Source organism: Hyperolius riggenbachi, chromosome 1 (genome assembly GCF_040937935.1).
Source record: "Hyperolius riggenbachi isolate aHypRig1 chromosome 1, aHypRig1.pri, whole genome shotgun sequence".
NCBI lineage: Eukaryota > Metazoa > Chordata > Amphibia > Anura > Hyperoliidae > Hyperolius > Hyperolius riggenbachi.
Window position 1 is genome coordinate 176183061 of NC_090646.1, and position 15621 is coordinate 176198681.

General features: G+C 38.6%; 1 protein-coding gene across 5 annotated transcripts in view; it reads right to left on the minus strand.

Moving 5' to 3' along the window:
* The window catches only part of GRIA2 (glutamate ionotropic receptor AMPA type subunit 2), a 217320-nt gene that overhangs the window by 108918 nt on the left and 92781 nt on the right, over positions 1 to 15621 (minus strand). For all 5 annotated transcript variants that reach the window (XM_068278876.1, XM_068278874.1, XM_068278875.1 and 2 more), the window contains exon 4: positions 545 to 741. In XM_068278876.1, the coding sequence (XP_068134977.1) occupies positions 545 to 741 (197 nt within the window). The remainder of the gene's footprint in view (positions 1 to 544; positions 742 to 15621) is intronic.

The window sequence follows — 15621 nt, forward strand, 5'->3', positions numbered from 1 at the left end:
TTGTGAGATCCTCTGAGGGACAATTAGTAACATGACAATATACACTATGTAAAAGCACTGTGGAAGATGACGGCACTATATAAATAAGTAATAATATTAATTCTCACTTCTTTCTCAGGGAATTGTATTGTACAATTCCATATTACAGTACTTTAAATTGCATTGTATTTGGCAATTGTGTCAAAGTTCACTTCAATAAATAAAATGTTACCGCAAATTACGATATGGCTTGTACATCAATGATGTATGCCATATCTGTGGCGTTTTCCTGTAAACACTTAATTTATATATTTTTTGATCTTCTGTGACATATTTTCTTTTCTAGGAAAGGATGATGCTGAAGGGATAGCTGTCATGGGAACAGCAGAGAATATTGCCTGGCTCAGTACCCGGTTCAGCCTTACTATGCATTCCAATAAGTGGTTATCATCATCTTCAGTGACATTTTATCAATGTGTCAGAGAAATGAAAGCGTACAAAGAATGATTTTGTTGTAACTTTACTCAACAGCGTATAAAATCTGAGCACCAAACTGATGACAAACCTGATCCACAATATCGTTTACTTTATCCCTCTCACAGTCCAGAATCACCCTCCTCTCCTTTTTTATTTCCAGATCCTGGAAGAGGGAACGGTATGTCTCATCTTTTCTGTCATTGTTAATGTTGCCAACGTTGATTGCTGTCACTTGCCATTTCTTCTCAGCCGCAGAATCCAGCACAGCTTGCAGTGTTGATAAACCTTCAGAGACAAAATTTCGGACATAAATAGTCAAGATCAGCAATAACCCGCGGACTTGCAATATTTTTTTTAAAGGCACTCTCACCATTTTCATTTTCTTTCTCAATAAATAAAGTAAATATTGCTCATTAGAAATCATCTGCACCCAATGTTTTTTTTACAATATTACTAATGTTGCAACAAGAAAGCTTTATACAGATAGTAGTGACATTTCTTCAGTATCTTAAAACATTAGTTCACACTCCCAGATTTTACATATTTATTAAGGGTGAATAGGAGACTATGGGCTTGATTAATTAATTTTAGTGCTAAATTTAATTTAATGATAAAGTTAATTATAGAGCAGGCACGCTAAAGGCAGCATAGCATATGCTCCTTAGCAATGGCCGCTCCTTGTGAAGTACATAAATTAACGTAGTAGCAGCCCGCTAGTAAAGTATCGTGGTAGTGATTCGTCACTATTGCGTTGGACTTCACAAGGAGCGGCCATTGCTAAGGAGCTCATGCTACGCTGCCTGTAGCACCCATAGTGTGCCCGCTCTGTTATTAACTCACGCTGATATCTTTAGGGTGCGTAAGTTCATTTAACTTGAGCTGCTTCACCATGCCAAAATTAATGAATTAAACCCTATGTCATTACTCCCACAATTGCCATAATTAATGCAGCTATTCTAGTAAAATTTTCGTTGGAAAGGTCAGTTATTATGATTATTATTATTATTTAGTATTTATATAGCGCCAACATCTTCCGCAGCGCTGTACAGAGTATATCATCTTGTCACTAACTGTCCCTCAAGGAGCTCACAATCTAATTCCCTACTATAATCATATGTTGATGTATGTATTGTATAGTGTATGTGCTGCAGTCTAGGGCCAATTTTAGGAGGAAACCAATTAACCTATCTGTATGTTTTTGAAATGTGGGAGGAAACCGGAGTGCCCGGAGGAAACCCACGCAGACACGGGGAGAACATACAAACTCCTTGCAGATGTTGACCTGGCTGGGATTCGAACCAGGGACCCAGCGCTGCAAGGCGAGAGCGCTAACCACTACGCCACCGTGCTGCCACCGTGCTGCCCGCCAGTTATGTAATGAAAAACAAAAACTGGCAACTGGGTAGGGTCAATTTTGTCCTCGTCATAGGTTAGGGGAAATTTGCAAGTTAGCAAGATTGTTTACTCGCCACTACTGAAAATACTGAGGTCTTTGCTTCCCTGTTTCCTGTAACATCCAAATATGATGCAGTTTAATGTGTAATTTGGTAGGACAGGTTACATAATTCTGCCCAAATCAACCTGTCCTTGAGAGATGTCTCTATGCAGACCCCAATTAAGCATAGCAAATTGAGAAAAATGTTAACATATATTTATAAAATAATTCTTTATTGCAAAAAAAAGTAAACAAATAAATATAAATCTTTGTAAAAAATTGTTTTTAAATAATGAAAATTTTAATATTATCTAAACATCTTCTTTTTTATGTTACATTAGATTAATTTTTGTTTTTAACAAAATTACATGTTATTAAATATCATACAAATGATTTTATGTAGTGCATTAGCAGAAACACAAATGAAGCAATAAGCAACCACAGCATCCCAAATACATTCTACAACATACTGTATATAAGGTCTTGAATTAAATCTCCTCTAAGCCTTGGCAACCCCCCTTATATTTGGGAGAAGTGTTTCTCCTTTGTTCCTCATTCCCTTTCTGTTTGCATTTTTTATTGTTAGGTTTTATGCATATTCATAACATGTAGGTTGGTGTTGGATAGCGAATGTCAATGATAAGCAGGCGAATCTGCATTTCATAGTTCTATTTTCAAGTTGCATAAATGTGCATTCAATTAACATAAAAGTTTACATCAACTTTGAATTATTGCCATCTTATTGACCATGCTTAGTTTTTAATTAATAGCTACAGTACATGACAATGTACACATGTAAAAAGAGCACCAGCGCTGAAATGGTTAGATTATCAGTAATGTTACAGATATTATACTATTGGCTACCCTTACCTATACCTCATAAATACCCGCCCCCACCTATACCTAACCCCCCCCACACACACGCACACACCTAACTCTAACTCACCCACCTAAGCCTAACACTAACTAAGCTAAGTGCCACAGCTGATCTGGTGTTCGGCTATTTGATAGCTGAACTGGGGGCACCAACTGTCCACCCCTGCCACATGTGACTGCCAATATCTGGGGTTTAGTTACATAGTAGCCAAACCCACAGTGCCCAGTTAATCACCTTTTCCGCTAGATCAGCTGGTCTCAACTACACAGTAGCTACATAGTGCCCCAGTTGCCATTTACTTACCCCAGCTGCTGCCTCTGACAGTAGCCGGACTCTGTAGCACCTACGTCGCTACCTCCAGGTTCCCACCACTGCCACCACAAATAGCTGGAGTTCAGCTATGCAATAGCCGAACCCTAGTACACCTCCGCAACTAGTTCCAGAGTTGCCGATGTCCAGTGCCTAATCTACCCAATCGGCACTGTCATAGCCACAAATTACACTGTGGTCTATGGCAGCACCTCTCCCTATGTATATTTTTCTTTGTTGTTGTACACTGTAGAAATGATCAAATGCACTTATATATCTGCTATTACATTAAAAGGGTTATTTTAACATGTGGCCAGTTTAGTTGGTTGGTATTTTATTTCTCTGTATTCATTTCTAATAAAATATTATTTGTATCTTTTATCATGTAGTACAGCCTTCTCTGACATTCTCTTTTTGGCTATAACGTATCAGATGTATGTGTTTTTGCTTCAAACTAGTGTTTGACCACTAGTGTGAACCCCATTTATTGCATATAAGTTATAGTAAGAGGAAAGCAGAGGTAGCAGTGACAGAAGCTGCATTACTACCACTCAGAGCTTTAGTGCTCAACCTCCAGGTAGCATTTATAGTTAGGGGCGTAGCAATAGGGGGTGCAGCGGTAGCGACCGCATCGGGGCCCTTGGGCCAGAGGGGCCCCGAAGGGCCCTCCCTAAACTACAGTATTAGCTCTCTATTGGTCCTGTGCTCATAATAATCACTTCTATAGATACATTGAGTAGTGGTAAACATTAACAAGCTGTTCCTCATCCCCTTCTTGCACCTCTGACACTGTAGTTGCCATTGGCAGGTTTTGGTGCCCCAGTATCAATTGTTATGTATAGAGTGCCTGGGGGGCCCCATTGTAAAACTTGCATCGGGGCCCACAGCTCCTTAGCTACGCCACTGCCAGTCCCTAATATTTAACTTTAACACCCCCCCCCCCCATGTTAACTCCTTCCTGATGCCTACCCCCCTCGACCTCCCCCCTTAATGTTAACATTTTCATCAGAAATCTGAATCAGAAATGTATTTATTCAACAAACATGACTGGACTGCCCTGAATTGGGTTTGGCACAAAAGACAGCTCAGATGGGAGGCATTTACCAACAATAATGGTGATTCAGAACAATTGACACATAGAAATGACAGGAACTGTAGCGCATGGAAAAACAATAAGACAGAATAATAAAAAAAACAGCTTTAGGCTCCCTGCACACTGCAAATCCGTTTTCCGATTCCGATTCCGATTCCGTTTCCGATTCCGTTTCCGATTTTCCTTGAATACATTCAACAGAAAAACGGATCAAAAAACGCAGCATGCAGTTAAGATTAAAAATCTGAATCGGAATCGGATGTAAAAACAGATTAAAAAGCGGAATCGGAATCTGAAATGCATGCAGTGTGCAAGAGGCCTTAAACAGAGTATGACACAGGAGACTGGAACACAGAAGTAGTAGCTTCAGTTCAATACATTATGCAACAAGATACTCGTGTATCAGTAAACAGTCTATAAGGAGCATTCACCAACAGCTACAGTTCCTGAAGGGGAGGGGAGCCACTGTATAGCGTTCAAGAGGTTGACAGCAGAAGAAAATAAAGAGTTCCTGAGCCTAAGTACCTTCATCACAACACGTGATGTTATTTTTCTAACCCTAACAACTAAAACTAATGTCCCCCACCAATAGCCTTAAACCTCCTAAACTATGCCTATCCCTAACTATTGTTCCTAAGCAATACTCATCTTCGATCATCTTCAGTGCATGTAGACTATATAACAGCGTGACTATATTTTTCAGGACACACACACAGTACAAGAAAAGAAATCAATGAGGAGTGATTAAAACAACAAAAACAGTTTTCACTACTTAAAGTGAACCTAAAGCCTGTTAAAAAAAATGAGATTAACTCACCTGGGGCTTCCCTCAGCCCCCTGCAGCCGATCGGTGCCCTCGCAGCTCCACTCCGATGCCTCTGGACCCGCCGGCGAACACTTCCGGTTTGGCCGTCACCGGCCGACGGGCATGGGAACGCGAGTGATTGTTCGCGTTCCCAGCCTGTATATCGCCCCCTATGCTGCTATTGCGACCTCCTGGCCGCAATAGCAGCATACGGGGCGATATACAGGCTGGGAACGCGAACAATCACTCGCGTTCCCATGCCTGTCGGCCGGTGATGGCGAAACCGGAAGTCATCGCCGGCGGGTCCAGAGGCATCGGAGCGGAGCTGCGAGGGCACCGATCGGCTGCAGGGGGCTGAGGGAAGCCCCAGGTGAGTTAATCACATTTTTTTTAACAGGCTTTAGGTTCACTTTAAATACCTCAGCAGCATGAATAGTTAACAAAACAAGAGGAATAACGGTTTGCATATTCTCTATTTTTTTAGCAATGTTTGTAGAATATTTACAGGTAACATTGTTGTTAGATATTATTAAAAAAATAAAATAATTAATTAGAATTACTTCTGTGGAAAAGGTACAGTCATTTACTTAAAATAACATGAACTTCTGATGATATCTTCAGAAATGTACAAAAATACATCTGGGTAAAACAAATGTTGAATAATGTATGAGCAAACATAAATAATAAATGATTGAGCAAATAATTTTTAGATAACATTAAATATAAGAATGTTCCTCAAATGATACCATCATTATCTTTTTATTACTGCGAACATTTACATAAATCCAAGTGAAATTAGTTCTTCAATTGGGTAAATTTTGTGTATTTATTAATTTACATTTAATTTTGGACAAATGAGCTCCTAGTAATTACTCTTGCAGCAGCAGCATAAACCTGAGAGACCTTCAGCGGGTACCACAATCACAGAAATCATCAAACAGAGAACCACTTCCCTCTAAGATGTAATTTCCTTTTAATACAACTGGTGGTCTGCAAAAGCTATTCTTGACACCTCAATCCCTTGCAGCATGTACAGAGAATATTGCACTTGTCATAGACAAACTCATTAACAAATTAATTTAAAAAATATATGTCCTGAAAACTGAAGCATCTGCCAACTGCCAACTGTTAAGGCTAATTGTACGCTTGGTGCAGTGCGATTGTCCTGTGGTAGCAGACCACCACAGAAAAATCGCACCGCACCATTTCCAATTTCAAGCAACCTGCGTCAGACTACGTCAACAGGGTGATATGTTTAACCCCCCCAGTGATGTGCTCTCTGCTGAACAGGAAGTATGGCACTGGATTTTTACCAATTGGTGCATACGCACTGTACTGCTATCACAACAATCTAAATAAATTGTTGTGGGGGCCATTGACTCCAATGCAATTGCATGCTGAGCAGTACAACATGACAACGCACTGCAAAGTCTACGGCACCTCTGCATCATCCTAAGTACTTCATTTGTATCATGTAGCACCTTGGGTACTGTGGCCAGTCTCATAGAGGCTTATGGCCCCAGCGACATGGGAGCGGTGATGGAGACCAACACAATGCCCCAGTGTGAAAGAGGCCTAAAGCTGGGATCCACCCAAAACTTCTACTTTAACTTTGGCTAGAGTAAAGTGTTTTAAAAGCTGTCAGAAGCCAGATTTTCCTCACACTGAGAACCTGAGAACATGTGACTCCCTTTTCCTTCCAAATTGGAATGTGGAAAAAAATATTAAATTGTGAGGTCTTCTTAGAACAGTTAGCAACATGACATACTTTATTATAATCTGAAGCTGCTAGAGGCAGAATACCCAACAAGGCTGCAAATATCAAGTAGTTAGCTGATGTTTTCTTTTAATAAAAGGTAGATGAAGCAAAATTATTCATAACATTGTACTTATTGCATTATGGGACATCATGTAAAAGCTACCAAACAGATGTTAAAAGTTCAGCTGGAGTACGGCTATAGTTCCAGTTGTCCATCCAACTACTAAGTTGGCAGCTGTAAATCTGGCATCAGAGTTTAGCTATTATGTAGCTGAACTCCATTTAGAGGTGGTGAATGTGGCGTACATGGTGGCTGGGCTAGCAGAATTAACAACTGTGAATCTGGTGCCAGAGTTAGTGGCGAAATTTGGTTACTGTGCAGCTGAACTCCAGGTAGGGATGGTGGCGGTGGGATAGTATTAAGTGTAGGTGGAGGAATTAGTGTTAGGCATACGTAAGGAGGTTAGCATTAGGTTGATCTGGTAATTAGTATGTTCTAGTTCTTGGCAAAATCATTTGCAACTATTATGCTTATTTGTTCTGCGGCACTTAACACATTTAACAGAATACACTGAATAATTCATGTCACTCAATATCCCTCAAACAGCTACTGTCCCTACCATAATAGTTTAATGTCTTTACTATGGTGAAGGGACAATTTGTGGGGGGAGGAAACCAGTTAGTTTTCATAAGTTTTTGGGATGTACAAGGAAACAAGAGTGCCCAGAAAAAGCCTATAATATCAATTAATTGACTGTTTGTTGTCACAATTAACACTATCCAAACTGATTTTTCGGAGAGTCAATCGCTGGCCAAAACTGGACTATTTATGCCCACCTTTACGTGTCTTTAATCACACTGATACATTCACTGTTAATGCAAACATAAAATGACATTTTGGGCTGTATTGAGAAAATTCTGCGGTAAGCAGCATAAAGTGCGTAAAGTCCTATGCATGTTGAGAGGAGTGAAATACAATATATTATATTAAGTTCTTTACACTCTACTCAACATATTTAAGACTTTGTACATGTTATTCTGCTTACAGCAGTTTAGTGAATATAGCCCTTTGTGAGACAAAAGAAAAATTGCTGGAATGACTATACCTAACAGTCCTGCTTTGCTTTCCTTCAGGCATCCCACAACCCACAATACCCAGCAGTCCAAATCTCTGAAGGCCCAATAAAAGATCACATGTAAGTTTAGCAACAGAATCTCCAAATACTTCTCTAACAAATTACCTTGTCACCAGGCTCATTACATAGCATCCATGTGGAAGTTAAATGGTTGCAGAGGGGCAACTTCCATGGTTTGAATTTAACTTATATTTTTGTGGTATTAAGTTTCCTTTACACTATCATTTACTTGTCAGTTAAATTTACTTTAATCGACAGCCATGGTGTGAAAACACTGTAAGTATTATCTTTCTTTTTAACAGGAGTCTGGCCTATCTGATTAATACAATACACCAGATATGGATGCACTGATGCAGCACTATTTTTAGTACATTTAATTAGAATCATGTCAATTTGGAAATGAAGATTTATAAGTCACAGGCGTTTTACAGTTATCTCCTATATTGCTGTTCCAATTTACGATCTATTTGCAGCAGGTTCTGTAGGCTGTCTACGTGGTGATGAGTAATAGACAGATCTGAAAAGAAGTCACCCGATGCAAAGGTCAGTCGCTCAAGTGATATCTAAGGTCACTCGTAGACCATGGAGGGCAGCCACTCATGCAGGCACTATGTGCTTGCCCTAAGGTCTGTGTCAGTGTTAACATAGATGGACACTTGGTTCAGCCAAAGATCCGTTTTTATGCACTACGGATCTAAAGGTGGTCATACAAAAATCAATGTATCTGGCAGATTTGAGAAAATTGAACAGTGATCAAAATCTTAATAAATCCAATTAATCAATCAAATCCAATTTAATTTTAGACAGCTTATCAGCTGAAAGTCTAATTTTTGCAGTTCAACCAATTTTTCAGTTAAGATTAGGGTACATCGATTAGTACTGCCTGAATGTTTCAAAAGGAAATTTACTGCACAACAAGACTGGTATGCTTTCTTCTTGTTCTATAAAGCTCTCGGAACTGTGGTTTAAAAAAATATGTGGCATGAGGCACATGTGCATTAGGACAACACCAGCTATAGTAGATTCTATACATTGCAGCATATCATTACTGTAGATCACGATTGCACTGCTTCTTATGAGAAACTCATTAAGTCTACTAAAATCCTTGTTTTAAAAGCCACTGCTGTGGCAAGTGAGAAAAGAAACCCAAATGCAGCAATATCAGCCAGTGATTTACTGTGAGCTGCAGGTTAATTCTCAAAACTTTCTTTTCCAAATAGATAAGTATGAAGTTAACATTACTTTGGATTATATGATAGTGTAAGGGGTCATTTAAAGGATTAAAGTGGTTCTAAACTCAGAACTTCCTCTCTGCTCTAAAATATTAGGAACAGCATGATAACCTAAAGGGGAAAAAATCTTCATTACAATTTATTTAAAAAAAAAAATCCTGAAGATTTAAATGGATTAACTTTTCAGGGAGTGCAGAAAGGGTTAAGCTGTGGCCTTTACTGCACAGGCACAGCCAGGAGCTGCTCTCATTCTCTGGTACAGGCTAATTACACTCTGATGCAGCTAAACAAACACATACAGCTCAATGCAGTTGGTTTCTACAGTATTTATTTGTGGAATAAATATGTTTCATTGTGTGTTGTGCAAAAATTTGGGTCCGCTTTAAGTTTAGTTTTCAAACATGCAAATATTCCCAAACTGCTGAGAATACACATGATGAAAATCAACAGGTGGCACATTACAGCTTTAACTGCAAGAAAACATCACTGGAGACATATTTATGCCAGAAACTGACTTTTTTTTATTAGCTTTAGTTAATCTAAATGTTTTTTGGTCATTTGTAAAGGTAACAGAAATGTAATTGGGAGACTACAAATAAGCTGAATATTCCAATGGGAAAGAAACTGGTGACATAAGCTTAAACTAAATTAAATGTCCACACATTATACACAGTGTTAACATTTTCAATTCATACTGAAGATACATGAATATAATTAGCACCTCCATATCTCTTAGTCCTAGGTATGGAGAGAGGGCATGCCTTGACCAAACAGCAATTTACACTCCTTACTTTTTCATAAATGTATAGATAACATGTGATTTGCATATTTTTGGTAAAGTGCTGATTTTCTCAATAGACATACTGTACATCCCATGTGATCACAATGTATTAGTCAGTCCTCGGATCCTTTAGTCCTAACTAAAATAAGATTTACTTATTTTCCTTAAAAAACTGTTTAAGGGCCCATTTCCACTGTAGCGTTTGCGATTGCTGAATCACAAAATCGCAAACCGCTAGTGATTTTCAAATCGCTACGGTTTGCTTTTTAACATAGGAATCGCAGTAGGTCATTTCCACTACCGCGATTCGTTTTTACCTAATCGCGATTGTGCGACGGAACGATTATTGCCGCAATTTTTCTATGCAGTGCATAGCATAGCAAAATTGCGATCGCAAACATCAGGGAATCGCCGCAAAATTTTGTACTTTTGCTGAATCGCAATCGCTAGCTTTCTGTGCAAACGCTAGCGATTGCTAGTGGAAAAGGGGCCAAAGTACTATCAATAATCATATTTATATAAGTATTACTCATATGTTCTTAGATATTGGATCCTCCTGCAGAAAAGTACTGTATAGGCTGTATATGGTATGTAGGGATGAACCCCATTGCCTTGTCCAAGCAAATTCAGTTTACAGCAGCAGGGTCAGCAATACTATGTCAGGAAAAAACACATATATAAGTAGATAAATACTTAGTCTACTTACATAATAGATGCATTGTACTGTCCACGTTTTTATTTCAGTGAACTTTATATAGTAAATGAAGAGAATTCTGTTTCTGGCAGTCTCCATCTCGTTTTCCCTGAGACTGAAGCCAAATCCTAATGTCATTTCCTCCCTTACTTTTCTCCTCCAATCCTCAATGTCATCTCTGGCTTGCTTTCTAAACAGGTGTGAGCACAGGTTCAGGTTTCAGCTCAGTCTGTCACATTGAAATGTACCCATCCCAATCCCTGCGGAGCAGGAATGTGGGAGGGGAGATGACAAGATGCCCTCTCTCATTGCCTTCGGTGACGGTGAGAGAACAGAGCCTGGGTAACCGAGATAAGATAATTACAGCAGAGACCTTTCTGAATAGATTGGAGAGCTTGCAATGCATGGTGAGAGTCCTGGCTACATTATAAACACTGTGCAGTGTTTAAATGGGATTTAATGTTGTGGCTGACAATCCCGCTTTAGGATAAAAACTACATTGTACCCCTTGTTACTGGCTTTGAAAGGTAATACAAACTTAATCTCTACATTTCTATAAATGAACACGCCACCAATTCTGTAAAGATGAAACAAAATGAATGTGTGTGTAAAAACAAATGGTAATTTGTCGTTTACCTACACATTCATTTAGATTCATTTTAGAAGATTGCAGGTATATTTCATTTATACACCAAGGCTCCTGTTTCATGGAGTTGTAAGGTTTTCTCCACATCTCACAATTCTCTCCACTGAGCACTGACCTCCACAATTTACTGTCGTTTGAAGCTTCACCTTTGTTTAGAAATCAGGAATCCCTTAAAATTCAGCCCTATATTTTCCAAGGATTAATGCCAAAAATTATATCAACCAGCAAACCTGGATTCTGGATACACATCATTGAGCCCCTCCCATATGATGTCAACATGGTCAATAAAGTTGAGAATATTTTCGTGCTGCCTTTTACTCAATTAGTTCAGTTGTGGAACATAACTGACAAAACGTCCTGCTTTGTGCAGATTATTACTCATAATTAAAATTGACATATTCCTGATATAAAAATAAATTTAGTTTGTGCTTACAGTGACTTTTGGAATTCCCTAGCTGTCTGCAAATAAAAGAGTCATTATTATTAATATTTAATTGCAGAAAGACTGTGTACCACTGACACACATTTATAGCAACTATTTATAGCAACTATTTATACGAGTGAAATTTCACTTTAAGCATTATGTATCCTGTGCTGATTTGTCATAGCCAATTGTATCTTTGTGCTATTATTACATAAGCTGCAATAGTAATTGGATTCCACTACAGTGACTCCTCTCACTGCAAAATATGTTCCAGCAATGATCTAATTGTCTCACAAAAGCCTGGGCTAGGTAATTGCCCTAAATGCATGTTATCTTACATAGAATAGCATAAATGCATGTTATCTAACAAAACAGCAATGTAAATACAATGTACTTCAGACTCAATAACCAACTGATCTTATCTTTATGTTTTGTAACTAGAATAGCAATATAAAATCAGTATATGGCCACATTTTTAATGGTCGCCTACGGTGGCCCAGGGTGGGGGGTAGGCTTTAGGGTTAAGCGTGGAGGGGGATAAGGTGGGGCACCCACCAACAGTTAGCAATGGAGGGGGTTAAGGTTAGCTACCCACCTAGAGTTAGGCATGGTGGGGCTAAGGTTAGCCACCCACCAGGAGGGTTTAGGTGTTAGGCACCTTGGGGGATCGGTTAGTATAAGGCATCAAGAGGGAGTGTTCTGAAAATGGTTAGTTTAGGACATAGTAAAATATTGGTAAAATTACTGATATTCTACAATAGTGGATAATAGAGTATTGGTAAAATTACGGATATTCTACTACTGTTATTTTGCACTCTTTTTTACTTGCGACACTATTATAAGTACGCTCACAGCAGATGACTCAAGTCCTATCAAAGGGTGAACCTGGCTCATCTCCAAACCACTGGGACTACTTAATCAGCATTAAAAAGCCTCTGTTTTGTTAAAATAAATAGGTGGCTATGGCATTTATCAAGTCTGTCGCACCCCATGGAGGAAACCGGAGTAACGAGTGACAGATCTGCAATAGTATATCACCATGATTCATCTATCTCCCTAGATAGTAGCACTATCTTAAAATAGCTCCCCCCCCCCCCCTCACGTCTTATAAGTGTGACTGTATTCTGTCCTCTATGTGCTGTAAACCCTGCTTGGCCCTGCACTGAATCGCATGTGAAGAGGTCATAAATGCAGAGAAATTCATCTCAAGTTGTTAGATGCACAAGTCGCAGCAGCAGCTTTGCCAATTAAATGTCTCCCGACATGTGAAAGGAAGTCAAATGTAAAGTTTATGGAAGAACTGCTGTGGGGTCTAAGTGTCACAGACAGTGCTGTGTTAATGAGCAAGATTCATCAGTCAATTAATCGATCTAATAAAGGGAGAAAAATCAATAAGGCAAAATACCTTTTTACCCTTTAATCATTATTAAATGTTAATCATTAGGGAAAGAGATCTATGCAGGCCTCCTGAATCTTTCACTTGCGCTATTTTCCTTTTCATTCCTCGTGTTCTCATTCACTTTTCTATTTCAATATTAACTATTTCCCAACTTAATATTATTATGTTTTGCTTTTCCCTGCTTAGTCTTTTTAACTATAGCTTCCTTTATTTCATTTTTTTGGTCTTTATGCTGTAAAAATATTTTTTCCTGAGGGTTTCTTTATATCTTTTTATGAACATATGTTGTCTGTCATTATATAATACATACTGGTGATCTTCACAATTAGAGAGGAAGTTCAAAGGAACCTCAAAGACAAAAAAGGACAAAGTGAGGAGCCAATTTAAAGAAACTGTACAGTCTAAAATCAACACAGCATGTATCAAGTTCTCTTCAAAAGTTATATTGCCTTCCCCAGTCTTTTTACTCACCCTTTGAGACCACGTGTGTGCTGACATTTGGTGATTAGCCCCACCCCCTTGAAGACACTCATCTGACAAGGGGTGGGACTAAGTGCAGCTGTCTGTAAAGGGGTGTGGCTAAGCACCATAAGTTTTGTAACGTGAGTTAGACAAAAAAGACTGGGGAGGGCATTATAACTTTTTAAGAGAACATGATACATGCTATGTTGATTTTAGACTCTGTAGTTTCCTTGACTGTTCTACGAAAAAAAAAATATATAAAACACTGAAAAACTGACCTTCCAGCAGAGGTGGACACAGTCAGTTTTGTCTAAGAGACGGCCTCTTAATTAGTTTTGCAAGGAGGCTGACTCTGAAGCTCAGAGTTGATAGTTACATATGCAGAAGCTCAGAGTTGATAGTTACATATGCATTGGACTTTTGGGGTGCACTGGACTTTTAGGATGCTGAGAAAGAAGAATAAAAGTATGTATGGCATGCTCTTAGTACTTGCTTTTTATTTGTTGTGTCAAATTCAACACTTTTCCCCTACCTCAAATTAAAATAACACATCTGGACACACTAGAATTCAAGTTTATTTTTTCTCTTTTCTTCTAAAATTACAAATTCAAGGTTTACATCTACTTTTAGCCAATATTTGGTTAACTAATTGCACATTTACATAGAAAACAGCAATACGCTTACAAAAATATCGAAGGGATGAAAGGAAGCGCTCTGCCTATAGGGCTAAATAATGTGCCATACAGTCAATTTCTTAGGTCTAAAAGAAATTATAATACAAAATTGGAGTCTGAACGGAAGTCAGTGGAACTGTCTGGTCAGCTTACAGAAACAGGCTATTTGGAAGCTTTGATTAATGAATCTCTAGACAGGAGCTGACAGAAAGATAGAAAATATCTTTCCATGCAAGCTAAGCCAAATATAGGGCTATATGATTCTACCGCTAAGGTTCCAATTGTGCTACTTTTTTGGTGGATTCAGATGTATACAGTAAATAGCAATTAAAGCAGGACAAGGTATTGGGTTCTGAAAATCTGGATATTCTTTAAATGATTTGCAGGGCGTTGGGTTACTGATGACTCCAATCAGAATGTTTGTATACAGAAACACGAAACGTGAGGTCTTGTTACTTAGTGGATTCAATAAATGTGGAGGCTGTATGCGTTGCTAATGATTTACCATTGTAGCGTAATTAATCACTCAAGCTTAACAAAAAATCGTAATTCTTATAAGATAAGTGACTTTACAACATGCCAGAGTCAAGTAATCAAATGACTATGTTAAGGTACACACACACATTATATTAAAGTCAGCCAAAACTGCCAACAATGATTGCTTCGGCTGACCAACGTTGGCCTTTCTAATGCATGTACAAGGTATGTCACTTAAGGGTCCAATATGTTGCACCCTTTACAACCCCCAATGCTCAATTATGCAATGCAGTTTTTGCTCCCCCAGGAAGCTGCTTCATCATGCATCAATCTTTGTCCCTCTGCCCCCCCCCCCCCCTCTCATAGCAACAGAACACATCACTAGCCTGTAAACTATACAGCATTAGTTGCTGATTAGTTGCCCGAGGGATTGTTTCCTGATCCCCAATGGTCAACAATTGCTCTGTGCTGCAATGGTGAGCCCCTAGTAAAACTGTGACATGGTCTAGGATGTGAACAGTAAGTATTTAATAAAGAAATGTTAGAAAATGAAGAGCTATAAATATGAAAAGAAAAGCATCCCTATGGCAATAGCCAGTGAAATATGTGTTAACTATAGTGTAGAATTATGCTGAAACTTGGTTACAGTTATAAAAAAATTGCCAAAAATATATGCTCATGCATATGATACACACGATAAATAATATATATAAGTTATTTGTGGTGGTGGTGATAAGAAAGTGTACATAAGTCCTATACTATAGTTTATATTCCTGGTTGGCTTATGAAAATCTAGTGTGCAAACAACATTTTAGACTAATATATATGGTATTCATGGTATTCATATTCATCCACTATGACCCAATATAACCATACTAATGGATTGGATCTTTAGATACTGGTATTCTGCCTTTTTAAAAGTGAACCCAGCTCTACCTGTTTATAGAGTGGGACTTGGGCCC